The sequence below is a fragment of the Macaca fascicularis genome, chromosome 11 (genome assembly GCF_037993035.2).
Source record: "Macaca fascicularis isolate 582-1 chromosome 11, T2T-MFA8v1.1".
NCBI lineage: Eukaryota > Metazoa > Chordata > Mammalia > Primates > Cercopithecidae > Macaca > Macaca fascicularis.
The window spans coordinates 55,377,326-55,391,203 of record NC_088385.1 but is presented as its reverse complement, the minus strand read 5'-3'; the positions used below and the strand labels follow the sequence as shown (position 1 = coordinate 55,391,203).

The following is a 13,878-nucleotide window of genomic DNA, read 5'->3' as shown; positions in this document are numbered from 1 at the left end:
TTTGTTTGCTTGAGATGAGGTCTTGCTCTGTCACCCAGGCTGGAGTGCAGTGGCGTGATCTTGGCTCACTGCAACTTCCACCTCCTGGGCTCAAGAAATTCTCCCACCTCAGCTTCCTAAGTAGCTGGGACTACAGGCACGCACCACCACGCCTGCATAATGTTTTGTATTTTGGTAGAGATGGGATTTCGCCATGTTGCCCAGGCTGGTCTCAAACTCCTGAGCTCAAGCAATCCGCCTGAACCTTGGCCTCTCAAAGTGCTGGGATTACAGGCATCAGCCACCATGCCCTGCCAATAACTTCAAAACAATTGTGTAATCCTCCTCATTTTTTCTTTAAAAATTTTTATCTTCCTTTACCTCCCTGAATATATACATAGTTTATTATGGCATATGTATTCCCATTGCAAAGCCTTATTGCCAAATAAATACCTTTTTCTTTTAGAAGGTCTCTCTCTGTTATTTCGTTTAACAGTGGGATAAATTACAGCTCCCACTGCTACAACTGGTCTCTAGGCTTCACTTGTCCCTTACCACTCATTCTAGGCTCCTCTTATTCTAGAGTAGTATTGCTGCTAGTCTAGTGACTTACCTTGTAGTCTGATTCAGATCTTCATTCTTAAAGTTCTGAAAGCCTGGTTACCTTTCCCTTCTCAGGTTGTAATTGCTGAGTTTGTAATTTACAATAAAAGTTGGGCCGGTTGCGTTGGCTCACGCCTGTAATCCCAGCACTTTGGGAGGCCGAGGCGGGTGGATCACGAGGTCAGGAGATTGAGACCATCCTGGCTAATACAGTGAAACCCCGTTTCTACTAAAAGTACAAAAAAATTAGCGGCGGGTGGTGGCGGGCGCCTGTAGTCCCAGCTACTCTGCAGGCTAAGGCAGGAGAACGGCGTGAACCCGGGAAGCGGAGCTTGCAGTGAGCCGAGATCGCTCCACTGCACTCCAGCCTGGGCTACAGAGTGAGACGACGTCTCAAAAAAAAAAAAAAGTTGGGCAAGGAGGCCAGGCACAGTGGCTCACGCCTGTAATCTTAGCACTTTGGGAGGCCAAGGTGGGTGGATCACTTGAGGTCAGACATTCGAGACCAGCCTGGCCCAAACATGATGAAAATACAGAATATTTTGTATTCTACTAAAAAACAAAAATTAGCTGGGCTTGGTGGCGTTCGCCTGTAATCCCAGCTTCTTGGGTGACTGAGGCACAAGAATCGCTTGAACCCAGAAGGTGTAGGTTGCAGTGAGCTGAGATCACGCCACTGCACTCCAGCCTGGGTGACAGAGCGAGATTCTGTCTAAAAAAAAAAAAAATTGGGCAACGAAGTGCCAAGAGACACCACAATGGATCATCTGGATGCCAAACATATTCTTGATCCCTAATCTTGATGATTAGGGTTAGTCATCCCTCCCAGGATAGTGAGTCTTTCATGCTTGTTAGTCTCTTAGCATGAGAAATGTGAAGCTGCAGCTGTAGCTTAAAGTTTAATGGGACACCCACTATGTTTCCTAGAACTGAGAACTAATATCTCTTAGCTATAGAGCTCAATGTGACAGGGACAGGAAGTATAGATTCCCAAAATGGGTCATTAGGAGTGATGGTGAACAGGGCAGTTTTATGTGTACCCCTGGGTTCCCCAGATTCATGTATTCTGTGTATCAGAGATAACACCATACCATGGTCATGTGTACTGTCATGGAGAATGGCAGCCCATTTCCACAGGGTTTCCAAATCCCATTTTAGAGCTTGCTGCCTGGAACTACTTCCAACACCAACTGTTTCAGGTCAGATTTCCTGGATAACAGACTCTGAGATGGAGATTTGCGTGCAGGAAGTTTACTGGGAAATGCATGTGGTCTCAACACCTGTGAGGTGAAGGATTGAAGAAAGCAGGACTGGCCAGAAGAAGGTGAATTGTGATGTAGCCATAACAGAGCTTCAGTTGATTTCATAAGAGCCTCTGGAGCTGGGATGGCTGTGAAAAATTGTTCTCCATTGAGGTAAAGGGGCCAAGTTTCTCTACCCACATCAACCGGCCACTGGATGTGAACCGCTTCTGGGAAGTAAATGTGCCCCTTGGGCAAGGTGGCTCTTTTCAATGGATGGGAGTTGGTTCTCCTCACTTGGATTCATAATGGTTCATTTTGTGTTTGGTAATTTTCTTTTTAGGGACAGAGTTTCACTCTGTTGCCCAGGCTGGAGTGCTGTAGCATGATCGTGGCTCATTGTAACCTGGGCTCAAATGATCCTCTCATATCAACCTCCTGAGTAGCTGGGGCTGCAGGCACATGCCACCATGCCTGGCTAACTTTTAAATTTTTGGGAAATAAGGATGGGGTCTCACTATGCTGTCCAGGTTGGCCTTTAACTACTGGCCTCAAGCAATCCTCCTGCCTTGGCTTCCCAAAGCACTGGGGTTACAGGCGTGAGTCAATGCATCTGGTTGATGTGTTTGGTATTGTTTTCTGAGCTCCTAGTTGGTTAACTTAATCTGTGGAAATTTCAAGGACCTCCGAGGAGGATTGCTTATGCTTCTTCCACATCTCAATTTAGTTTATTTTCTCAGCTTGGAATTTCCTTGACTAGATGTGGTTATGTTAGCATGAACTTCAGGCCTGAGTGAGAACAGGCCAGTGATTTTACACTCTTATGGGAGAATATTACTATTACACTATTATTATTGTCGTTAATTATTTTCTGGCCTGAGCTATGGCAGAGGCAGATAGCTTTTGTGGTGGCTTCCCTTTGCTCGAAGACAAATAATGAAAAGAAAGAGCCTACCTATCACTTTCTTAGATTGTAGGATTATAAACCTAGAAACCCCCAAATGCTAGTGAAAAAATACTAGAATTTATAATATTTTGGCAAGATGGCTGTGTAGAAGATACATTTGCAAAAGGTATCTGTTCTCTGTACTATTTTTTTTTTTTTTTTTTTTTTTGAGACGGAGTCTCGCTCTGTAGCCCAGGCTGGAGTGCAGTGGCCGGATCTCAGCTCACTGCAAGCTCCGCCTCCCGGGTTCACGCCATTCTCCGGCCTCAGCCTCCCGAGTAGTTGGGACTACAGGCGCCCGCCACCTCGCCCGGCTAGTTTTTTGTATTTCTTAGTAGAGACGGGGTTTCACCGTGTTATCCAGGATGGTCTCGATCTCCTGACCTCGTGATCCGCCCGTCTCGGCCTCCCAAAGTGCTGGGATTACAGGCTTGAGCCACCGCGCCCGGCCTCTCTGTACTATTTATAAGCACTTAGAAGTCGAAAGGGGAAAATATCTCATTCACATTAACAACTGAAAGTGCCAAATATTTAGAAAACAATATAATAAAAAAGGCATTGAATCATATGAAGAACACTATAAAATTTTAGTGAAATGTACAAAATAGAATCTGAACAAAGGAAAACTACATACACCCTGAGATTTAAAATGTAATATTACAAAAGGTTAGTTTTCCAAAAATTATTATGTATATTGACTGTATGATTATGTATGTTGTAATCCCAGTTCAAGTCTCAACAGACTTTTGGTGAAAATTGATTAAAATATATTAAAAATTTCATGAAAGAATAAATTGGAATAGGTTTATGAGACAGAACATACAAATGTGGCAAAACATTGACAGTGAGTGGTTAGATAGGAAAGATACATGTGAGCTTATGATAATATTCTACAACTTTTCTGTAAGTTTAAATAACTTTTTTTTCCCTTTTTTTATGAGAAGGAGTCTCGCTTATTTGCCCAGTACAATGGCAGGATCTCGCCTCACTGCAACCTCTGCTTCCTAGTTCAAGCGATTCCCCTGCCCGAGTAGCTGGGATTACAGGCATGTGCCACCACGCCTGGCTGATTTTCCTAGTTTTAGTAGACACAGGGTTTCGCTATGTTTGTCAGGCTAGTCTCAAACTCCTGACCTCAGGTGATCCACCTACCTTGGCCTCCCAAATTACTTTTGAAAATAAAAAGTTTAATTAATCTTTTCTTAAAAAGAGGATAACAAGGAAGACTTGTTATATCAGACAGCAGAACATAGCAAAAAGCTGCCGCAATGAAATCAATAAGGTATTTGTGTCAGAATAGACAAATATGACAAGTTGAAGAGAAGACGAAACCCAGACAGAATTGCAGATGGATTAAAAATTTAAAATGAATAGCAAAACAATATGTATTTATATAAATACAACAATGGATAAAAATATGGACTAAGATACGGTAGATTTTTTTCCCTTGTTTTTTAAATTTTGGAGGGTACATCATAGTGTATATTTATGGAGTACATAAGTTGTTTTGATACAGGCATGCAGTGTGAAATAAATACATTATGGGGAATGGGGTGGTAGATTGTTAATATGAGTTGCCAGGATGATGTTTGGTAGGGAAGAAATGAGGAGGAAGAAAGGGAAACCACTCCTAAAAGGAAAGGAAAAACTACCACATTAACAAAAAATACGATGTAGGATTCTATCAAAGGTGTTGATGTAAAATTATGTAAATATATGTTTATTTAAAAATAAACATTTTATAAATTAAAAATGAAAAATCAATTAAAATTTGCATAGAAATTTTGTTAGCTTCTTGGTAATTACATGTGTATCGGTTTTTTTTTTTGCTAATATTCAGTTAAAAAGGTAAAATTTAGTATCTTTTAAAATCATTTTTGTGTTATAATTTATATTTCCATGATTGCATTTTTTGGTTGATACTATCCCCAATTCACACAAATGAATCTATGGTTCAGTTAAGTATAAAAGCAGTGATATAAATAGTAATGCAAATATAGCAACCCAAAATAAGCCCATATAATTGCAAGCAGGCCTTTCCTGTGGGATATAGAATGTGAATCTATAATGCTAAGTAACTTTGTAGGGACTTTTGGACAAGCAGCTGAAAAAGAAAAATGCCAGTAAAAATTACTCCCTCTCTAAATCTTAATTGCTTTAATTAACTCTTTAATTTGGTTAAACATTTGCATGAAATTTGGGTTTCAAGATCTAGCATCATTGTCTATCTAGTGATAATTTTCCTGAATTATGAGAGAAAGTAGAACAAGATGAGGATATAAATGTATTTCAAAATAGAGACAGGGTCTTGCTCTATTGCCCAGGCTAGAGTGAGTGGCACAATCAAAGCCCACTGCATTCTTGAACTCCTGGGCTCACGCAATCCTCCCACCTCAGTAGCTAGGAGTATAGGCATGTGCCACTCCTGAGTAGCTAGGGCTATAGGCACGTGCCACTATGCCTGGCTAATTTTTATATTTTTGTAGTGACAGAGTCTTGCTATGTTGCCCAGGCTGGTCTCCAACTCCTGGCCTCAAGTGATCCTCCTGCCTCAGCCTCCCAAAGTGTTGGCAGTATAGGCATGAGCCACTGCAGGCACAAGGTGAGGATATTAACTGTAAGATGTAATGGCCATTATTACTGTGGATCTCAGGGTGTTCCTTCTAAATGGTAGGCCTCAGCTCTGTCTAGAAATGCCAACTCACCTACAGACTACAGTTTCACATGGAAAACGTGCCTTGAAACACATGCTTTCAATTTTTTTATTTTTAGAAATAAAGACTTTTATTATTATTATTATTATTATTATTATTTGAGATGGAGTCTTGCTCTGTTTCCCAGGCTGGAGTGCAATGGTGCGGTCTTGGCTCATTGCAACCTCCACTTCCTGGGTTCAGGTGATTCTCCTGCCTCAGCCTCCTGAGTAGCTGGGATTACAGACTCCTGCCAGCTTGCTCGGCTAATTTTTGTATTTTTAGTAGAGATGGGGTTTTGCCATGTTGGTCAGGCTGGTCTCGAACTCCTGACCTCAAGTAATCAGCCTGCCTTGGCCTCTCAAAGTGCTGGGATTACAGGCGCGACCCCACCATGCCTGGCCTGAAATTTTCATTTTATAAATAAAGAAATTTATTTTTAGAAATAACGTTTTTATTTTGTTCATCTCCAAAAAGGTGATTTCTGGTTTTAGAAACCTGGGTTTTTTCCCACAGCATCTGAGAGAATGAATGTAATTTTTAGTTTATTTTTAACAAAACCCAGGTAAGTTTACTGTAAATGCCTCGTCACCATCTTGATTCAGCTCTCGACCTCCATGCAGAGCACCCTGAGTAAACCTCTCTGGAAAGGGAGATTTTGGCAGGAGCTTTCTTCCTGGACAGGGAGAGCTGAGTGGGAGCTTTCTTCCAACGAGCTGTGCTTAACTTCTTTCCACATACTTCCTTTTTCAGTGCTGTGATCATTGTGTATTGTTCTCCTTTGGACAATCTCCAAGAGGCTGCATCTTTCTCTGGATGTTTGCAGTTGTTTCCATTAGACACTTTCTATCCTCTTTTTCAGATGACTCCCAGGTATCCTATTTTACAAACATTTCTAGGGAAATAATGGTTCCTTTTGCCGGAGGCATGTTTATTTTCTTTTCTGCACTTAGTTGTGATTCTTGACCTGTATGCTGATTTTTATTGCTTACAGCGAAGGGCCGAGGTATAATCAAATTACAGGCAAGCAGGCAGCTGCCTTAGGTCTTGACTTGGCTGAAAGTGTAGAAAACCCCTGTGATTCTTGAGACCCTGGCCCACCATTTTACTCTGTCACAGGTACTTAGTCCATAGCCTAGGGCAGGAGGCATTTTACACAAGACTCCACTATTGGAAGGACTAGTCCTCAGCACAAGCTTTTCTTATCTGTCCCTCTCCCATATGGTTCAAGGTCACCCTCAGCCATATTCTCAACAAAGCTTAGCGTGATAGAATTCCCATTCCTGTCGTGTACCCTTGCAGTGCCTCTAGGTGGAATGTGGAGAAATGGAGTGGCTCCACTTTTGCTGTGTTTCTGAACATGTATCTCTTGCTATCAGGACTTTCTGCTCATCCCTCCTGGCACACCAAGATCCTCCACCTTCCCTTCACTCCTGCCACTTCATATACTGGTTATCCATGGTATAGAAGACAGGATTAAACTGAGAGGACTTTTCCCTGACTCTGAATACATGTAGGAGATAATGATATGGAAGACCATCAGTTTGTAAGTCTTAAACAGATTGACTGAGATAAATGTTCCCTGACACATAAGAAATCAAGTTGCTGGGCGCAGTGGCTCATGTCTTAATCCTAGCACTTTGGGAGGCCGAGGAAGGCAGATTGCCTGAGCTCAGAAGTTCGAGACCATCCTGGCCAACACGGAGAAACTCCGTCTCTACTAAAAATACTAAAATTAGCCGGGCATGGTTACACATGCCTGTAGTCCCAGCTACTTGGGAGGCTGAGGCAGGAGAATCACTTGAGCCTGGGAGGCAGAGGTTGCAGTGAGCCAAGACCGCGCCACTGCATTCCAACCTGGGTGACAGAGTGAGACTTGGTCTAAAAAAAAAAAAAAAAAAAGGAAGAAGAAAGAAGAAATCAGGTCAGGTTTAGAGATGAGGATAAAGAAGATGAATGGTGGCATGAAGGAGCTAACAGCTACTTGTCACCATAACATGAAGCTTGATGCCAGCAAATTAAAGGAACTATTCAGAACTAGTATCCTTAGCTCTACTTGCTTAGGGGCACTGACCTTATAGAGGTTCCAGACATAAGCTTGTTCAGCCTTGAAGTCCAATCTTTCCACTGGTTTGCATCTTTCCCACTTTCCGTGGCCAACTCTGAGGTTGTCTACAAGTTATTAGTCTTAGATTTATGTAATGTCTCAATGCCAATGTAGTATTTGGTTATTTATCGTAGAAGTGGTTAGGGGTGGGGAATCTGATAATAGCTAGATTCATTTTTCTTTTAAAAAAAGGCAGGGTCTCACTTTGTCTCCCAGGATGGATAGAGCGCAATGGAGTGAACATGGCTCGCTGCAGCCTCGACTTCCTGTGCTCAAATGTTCCTCCTGCTTTAGTCCCTGAAGAAGCTGGGACTACAGGCACATGCCACCATGCCCAGCTAATTTTTGTATTTATTTATCTTTTTTTTTTTTTTTGTAGAGATGGGGTTTTACCATGTTGCCCAGGCTGGTCTCAAACTCCTGGGCTCAAGTGATCCACCAGCCTCAGCCTCCCAAAGTGCTGGGGTTACAAGTGTGAGACATTGTGCCTGGCCTAGATGCTTTCATACAGGCTTTTCAATTATGCATTTTCCTTAACTAGGAAGTCTTAGGATCCAAGTTATATCTGATTGTTGTAGTCTACATTCCCATATTCTATTTCTATTTCTGAGCCTTCAGTCATGAGCTCAGAACTCATTCTGGGCTTTGTTACATGGCTGCGTTGGTTGGACAAGTGCCAGCTTTGATCCTGGGACTGCGGCATGTGATGACATACACCCCCTCTCCACATTCTGTGTGTCTCTAGCGGGGAGGGGGAAGCTGGCCATAGGACTTTATTGTATTTTCTGATTACTCACGTATATTGCCCCCTATGGCCTTCTTTGTTCCTAAAGTAACCAGAGACAGTGCTTCCTAGAACCAACCCTACAAAAAACAAAGGGATAAACAAAGCCAAATGGGAAGCTGGATCAAGGTTTGAACTCTTTCTGGGCAGAGAACAATACCTGGTATGGACTAGATACTGGGAGAGGGAAAGGAAAAGTAGGGTGAATTACGGAAGGAAGCTGGCAGGCTCAGCGTTTCTGTCTTGGCATGACCAGTCTCTCTTCATTCTCTTCCTAGATGTAGGGCTTGGTGCCAGAGCCCCTGAGGCTTTCTGCATGAATATAAAGAAATGAAACGGAGTGATGCTTCCATTTCAGGTTCTTGGGGGCAGCCAAAATGAGGTCATTTGTCCCTCTGTTCCTGGTGGGCATCCTGTTCCCTGCCATCCCGGCCAAGCAATTTACAAAATGTGAGCTGTCCCAGCTGCTGAAAGACATAGATGGTTATGGAGGCATCGCTTTGCCTGAATGTGAGTTCCCTGCTTCCTTGTTTCATCCATTCCTCATGTGATTCTCGCCTCCATTCCCTCTTTCCTTCACTTCGCTCCTCCGCTTTTACTTAATTATCTAATCATCCTCTTTTCTGCTCATTTGCATACTCTTATTTCATGTATGTATGTATGCATGTATTTATTTATTTATTTTTGAGATGGAGTTTCACTCTTGTGGCCCAGGCTGGAGTGCAATGGTATAATCTCGGCTCACTGCAACCTCTGCTTCCTCGGTTCAAGTGATTCTCCTGCCTCAGCCTCCCAAGTAGCTGGAATTACAGGCGCCCACCACCATGCCTGGCTAATTTTGTACTTTTTGTAGAGACAGGGTTTCACCGTGTTGGCCAGGCTGGTCTCAAAGTCCTGACCTTGTGATCCACCCGCCTCAGCCTCCCAAAGTGCTGGGATTACAGGTGTGAGCCATTGCACCTGGCCCCATTTATTTTCCTACCCTTTCTTTCTCTTATTGTCTGATATTTTTTGGAATTCTCCTTTGCCATCTTTGGAGATTGGCTGGAAACCATTTTTATGTCTTAGAATTACAATTCCTCCTGTATGCGGATCCTGGACATCTCTGTGGTATCTCTTTCTCATCTTTCCCTCAGTCATCTGTACCATGTTTCACACCAGTGGTTATGACACACAAGCCATAGTTGAAAGCAATGGAAGCACAGAATATGGACTCTTCCAGATCAGTAATAAGCTTTGGTGCAAGAGCAGCCAGGTCCCTCAGTCAAGGAATATCTGCGACATCTCCTGTGACAGTGAGTAGCCTCTATAACCCTCTTTCTCTGTTTTTCTGAGGCCTGCCCTTGGGATAATCTCCTTTTTAGTGCCAAGCAGACCTCGGGCTTCGTTGCCTTGGCTGGGCTCTACAAAAATTGTGGGACTTGAATTGGCAGTACTGGGTAAGAAGCTGTTTGGATTCTTCATGGTCATCAAATCCCCAGACAGTTCCCTGAGGTTCGGGGGTAGACAATCTGAGCAGTCTGAGAGTCTTGGAATCTTATTCTCTGCATTTTCAGGGTAAGTCAGTTGATGAAGCTGATGATTCCTCCAGAGATATCCCAGGGAAATGAAGGAAGTCCCTACCCAGGGTTAGACATTACCACATTGGTCCTTTCATATAAAAAGACAACAGGCACAAGCCTTGAGTTTAGAGAACCCACTGGATCCAGGGGTTAGGGGAACTCAGTGAATTTCTGGGTAATACTTCTCAGCTCTCTCATTCCTTTCCCTGTAACTCCTGCCAGAGTTCCTGGACGATGACATTACTGATGACATAATGTGTGCCAAGAAGATCCTGGATATTAAAGGAATTGACTACTGGTGAATCCTTATTCTATTATTTCCCCATCCTCCTCCTTACCCCGTTAGCCCAGCACCCCTTTCCTCTTACCCTATCTCTTGGTCATTTAATCTAGAATACAGTCTCTGAAACAAAACTTACCTAGGGACTCAGGTTTCTGTTATTAAGCCTCTCTTGCTCCACTCCTTGGTAGCAACTTTCCTAATAAGGGGTTGCCTAATGGAGGGCTCAGACCCAGGCCTCCTTTCACTTAGATTTGGACATCTAATTCCACTTGCTTAGTTCTATGCCCTCAAGCAAGCTGTTGGTCTCATTGCATCTCTTTTTTTAACCCTACAATTTTCTTGGATTATTTTTTTATGGACTGTATTCCACTTGATGGCTTGTGTCCCTTGACATCAGGCCAGGAATGTCTTTCTGTAATTCTCATCCACACTCTTTTACTTCAGCCTTCCTGGGAATGAATCTAGATGGAAATTCAAGCCAAGATTCAGTCAGCTAACTCACCTTGTTCCTTTCTCCATTATCAGGTTGGCCCATAAAGCCCTCTGCACTGAGAAGCTGGAACAGTGGCTTTGTGAGAAGTTGTGAGCATCTGCTGTCCTTGGCATCCCTGCCCACTCCACATTCCTGGAATGCCTCTTTCCTAATGCCACCTCAGTTTGCTTCTTTCTGTTCCCCCAAAGCTTATCTGTCTCTGAGCCTTGGGTGCTGTAGTGACATCACTGAACTCTTGAGGACTATTTTCCGGAGATGCCTGAGTGGTGCACTGAGCTCTAGACCCTTGCTCAGTGCCCCGATGGCGCTTTCACTACAGCACAGATTTCACCTCTGTCTTGAATAAAGATCCCAATTTGAAGTCACTGGCTTTATTTTTTTTTCCCCCTGGAGGGAAGGGGAAGAAATAGGATGAGTAGGTGGACACCAAAGCCGTAGGTCATAGCCACCTTCTGTCTCTACTGAAGAAGTAGACTGAATTTACAATAGAAAGGTGAAGGTTACTTTCTGCACCAACTCAATGTGACAAACTTTTATTGATCACCTAATCTATTCAAGGAACTGTAGAGGGATCCAAAGTTGGCTGAATACTGGCCGGGTGTGGTGCTCCCTCCTGTAATTCCAGCACTTTGGGAGGCTGAGGTGGGCAGATCGCTTGAGGTCAGGAGTTTGAGACCAGCTTGGCCAACAGTGAAACCCTGTCCCTACCCAAAATACAAAAATTATCCAGGTGTGGTGGCAGGTGCCTGTAATTCCAGCTACTCAGGAGGCTGAGGCAGGAGAATTGTTTGAATCTGGGAGGCAGAGGTTGCAACGAGTTGAGATCATGTCATTGCACTCCAGCCTGAGTGCTCCATCTCAAAAAACTAAAACAACAACAAAAAACAAAAACACAAAGTTGGCTGAATGGCCTTTTCCCTCAAGGACTAATGCAAGAGATAAGATAAACATTAATAAATAGTTACAATATAAGGAAGAGAGTTATAAGCATCATGAGAGAGGTTAGAAATGTGCACTGGGCATTCACAAAAGGAAAGATCATTTATATTTGGAGGGGATGTTGGGAAAAAGGAATCAAGAAAGGGTTCCTGAAAGGGAGAGCATTTAGGCTGGTTTTAAAGTCTGTGTGGGATTTTGACAAGTGGAGATGTGGGGTGGGAAAAGGAAGAGCATGGGTGGGAACCCAAGAATCTGAAATGGGTGACTTGAGGGGGTTGAAGGATTTCTTTATCCTTCATGAGGAGCTGTGAAAGGAACTCTTCCTGTCTCTGGAAACCAGAGAGAGAACAGGGGCCTTGACAGTGATGCTGAAGAATCTGAGAACATGGGACCTTTTGGTGTGAACTCTCCACTCCATTATTTCTTCTTGTGCTTTACTTGTTTTTAAGGAGAATGTTTGCAGGACTTCATTCATTTAAATAATTATGGGATATGTTAAAGAAGAATCAGGACATTTGGGTCCTAAAATCTGTTTCTGCTACTTTTTGATGGTCTGAACCTGGGCAGGTCATCTCCATTCTCTGTACCTCAGTTTCCTCATCTTAAAATGAGGATTTTGGTCTAGATAGTTTTCTGAGATCACTTCCTGCTTTAACAATCCAGCATTCCAAACTACAGTTTAATTTGTCACACTCTGAATGAACTGAGAATGACATTCGCATTGTTGCTCAGCTCCACAGCCCTGGCCTTCATCCCACAGAGAAGACGGGAAAGTTCACCTGTGAGGGCAAGTACACCGCACATGAGTTCATGATCTTCAGGAGCCGTTGCTGAAGGAACTGACAGTAAGAGATTTATCTGTAGAGAGAACCTCAGCCTGAGGTCAGAAGATCAAGAACAGATAGAAGCCAGGGAACTGCGGCCGGGCGCGGTGGCTCAAGCCTGTAATCCCAGCACTTTGGGAGGCCGAGACGGGCGGATCACGAGGTCAGGAGATCGAGACCATCCTGGCTAACATGGTGAAACCCCGTCTCTACTAAAAATACAAAAAAAAAACTAGCCGGGCGAGGTGGCGGGCGCCTGTAGTCCCAGCTACTCAGGAGGCTGAGCCAGGAGAATGGCGTGAACCCGGGAGGCGGAGCTTGCAGTGAGCTGAGATCCGGCCACTGCACTCCAGCCTGGGTGACAGAGCGAGACTCCGTCTCAAAAAAAAAAAAAAAAAAAAAAAGGTTAAAAGAAGCCAGGTATGAAAGACATCTTTTTCTTTTTTTCAATTTTTCATTGGTTACAGTGGGTTATGATACAAATGTTTATAGATGCGTACTCTGTACTAGTACTGCAGAGCAGTTTTTCTGTGTTTCTACTCAGTTTAATTGTAGTGTGTTGAGTTGTAAAATAATTCATGTATTAAATCAAATAAACAAACAAAATGCCATGTTCTTTGGTTCAAGCAACACTACAAAAGGCATTTGGGGTCTGCATTTGGAATTCTCAGGCAAACTCTCTCTTGTTCCTAGTCTGTACTTATTTTCCCCACACTAGCTTATGCGTATATATTTTTTGAGACGGAGTTTTGCTCTTGTTGCCCAGGCTGGAGTGCCGTGGCATGATCTCGGCTCACTGTGACCTCCGCTTCTTGGGTTCAAGCGATTCTCCTGCCTCAGCTTCTGGAGTAGCTGGGCATAGGTGCCTGCCACCATGCCCAGCTAATTTTAGAATTTTTAGTAGAGATGGGATTTCACCATGTTGCTCAGGCTGGTCTTAAACTCCCACCTCGGCCTTCTAATGTGCTTGGATTACAGGTGTGAGCCACAGTGCCCGGCCTATACATTTTTTAATTTCAATGTCTAATATGGTGTCCACTGAATTATGAATTCTTTTGAGAAAATGAATCAATAAATCTATATTTGGAGGGGATGTTGCCTCCTTTATCCAGTGAGGTATGGCTGGATCAGCTTCATGGCATACACACCAGTAGTCTTCTTCACCTTCTCCTCCTCCTAATTGTAAATGTTGAAGGTGTACAACTTGATGTTCTGTTGTATGTATACACTTAAATGATCACCACAATCAAGCTCATTAACATATCATCACCTCACGTGATAACTTTTCTTTTTCTTCGGGCATAGAAGCAGGCTTGATAGATGCAGTTCTCTTGGCATTTGGGTAGAAGCAGGACAGGAAACTGCTGTTCTCTTCCTGAGAACTTTCTCCAGAGCCAAATAGGAGGCAGCATGGCAACTGAACA

General features: G+C 43.3%; 1 protein-coding gene across 1 annotated transcript; it reads left to right on the top strand.

Moving 5' to 3' along the window:
• Positions 1-8,704: 8,704 nt before the first annotated feature.
• On the top strand, positions 8,705-11,056 carry LALBA (lactalbumin alpha). The gene is made up of 4 exons (XM_005570712.4): positions 8,705-8,863; positions 9,490-9,648; positions 10,138-10,213; positions 10,724-11,056. The coding sequence occupies exons 1-4, from the start codon at positions 8,731-8,733 to the stop codon at positions 10,782-10,784; spliced, it is 429 nt and encodes a 142-aa protein (XP_005570769.1). The 5' UTR covers positions 8,705-8,730; the 3' UTR covers positions 10,785-11,056.
• The last annotated feature ends 2,822 nt before the right edge of the window (positions 11,057-13,878 follow it).

What these genes read in the sequence shown, in the direction of transcription:
- LALBA (XM_005570712.4), top strand. Translation starts at nt 8,731, where the DNA reads ATGAGGTCATTTGTCCCTCTGTTCCTGGTGGGCATCCTGTTCCCTGCC. An exon ending in CTGCGACATCTCCTGTGACA is followed by an intron (nt 9,649 to 10,137) that starts GTGAGTAGCCTC and finishes AACTCCTGCCAG; the next exon opens with AGTTCCTGGACGATGACATT. An exon ending in ATTAAAGGAATTGACTACTG is followed by an intron (nt 10,214 to 10,723) that starts GTGAATCCTTAT and finishes CTCCATTATCAG; the next exon opens with GTTGGCCCATAAAGCCCTCT.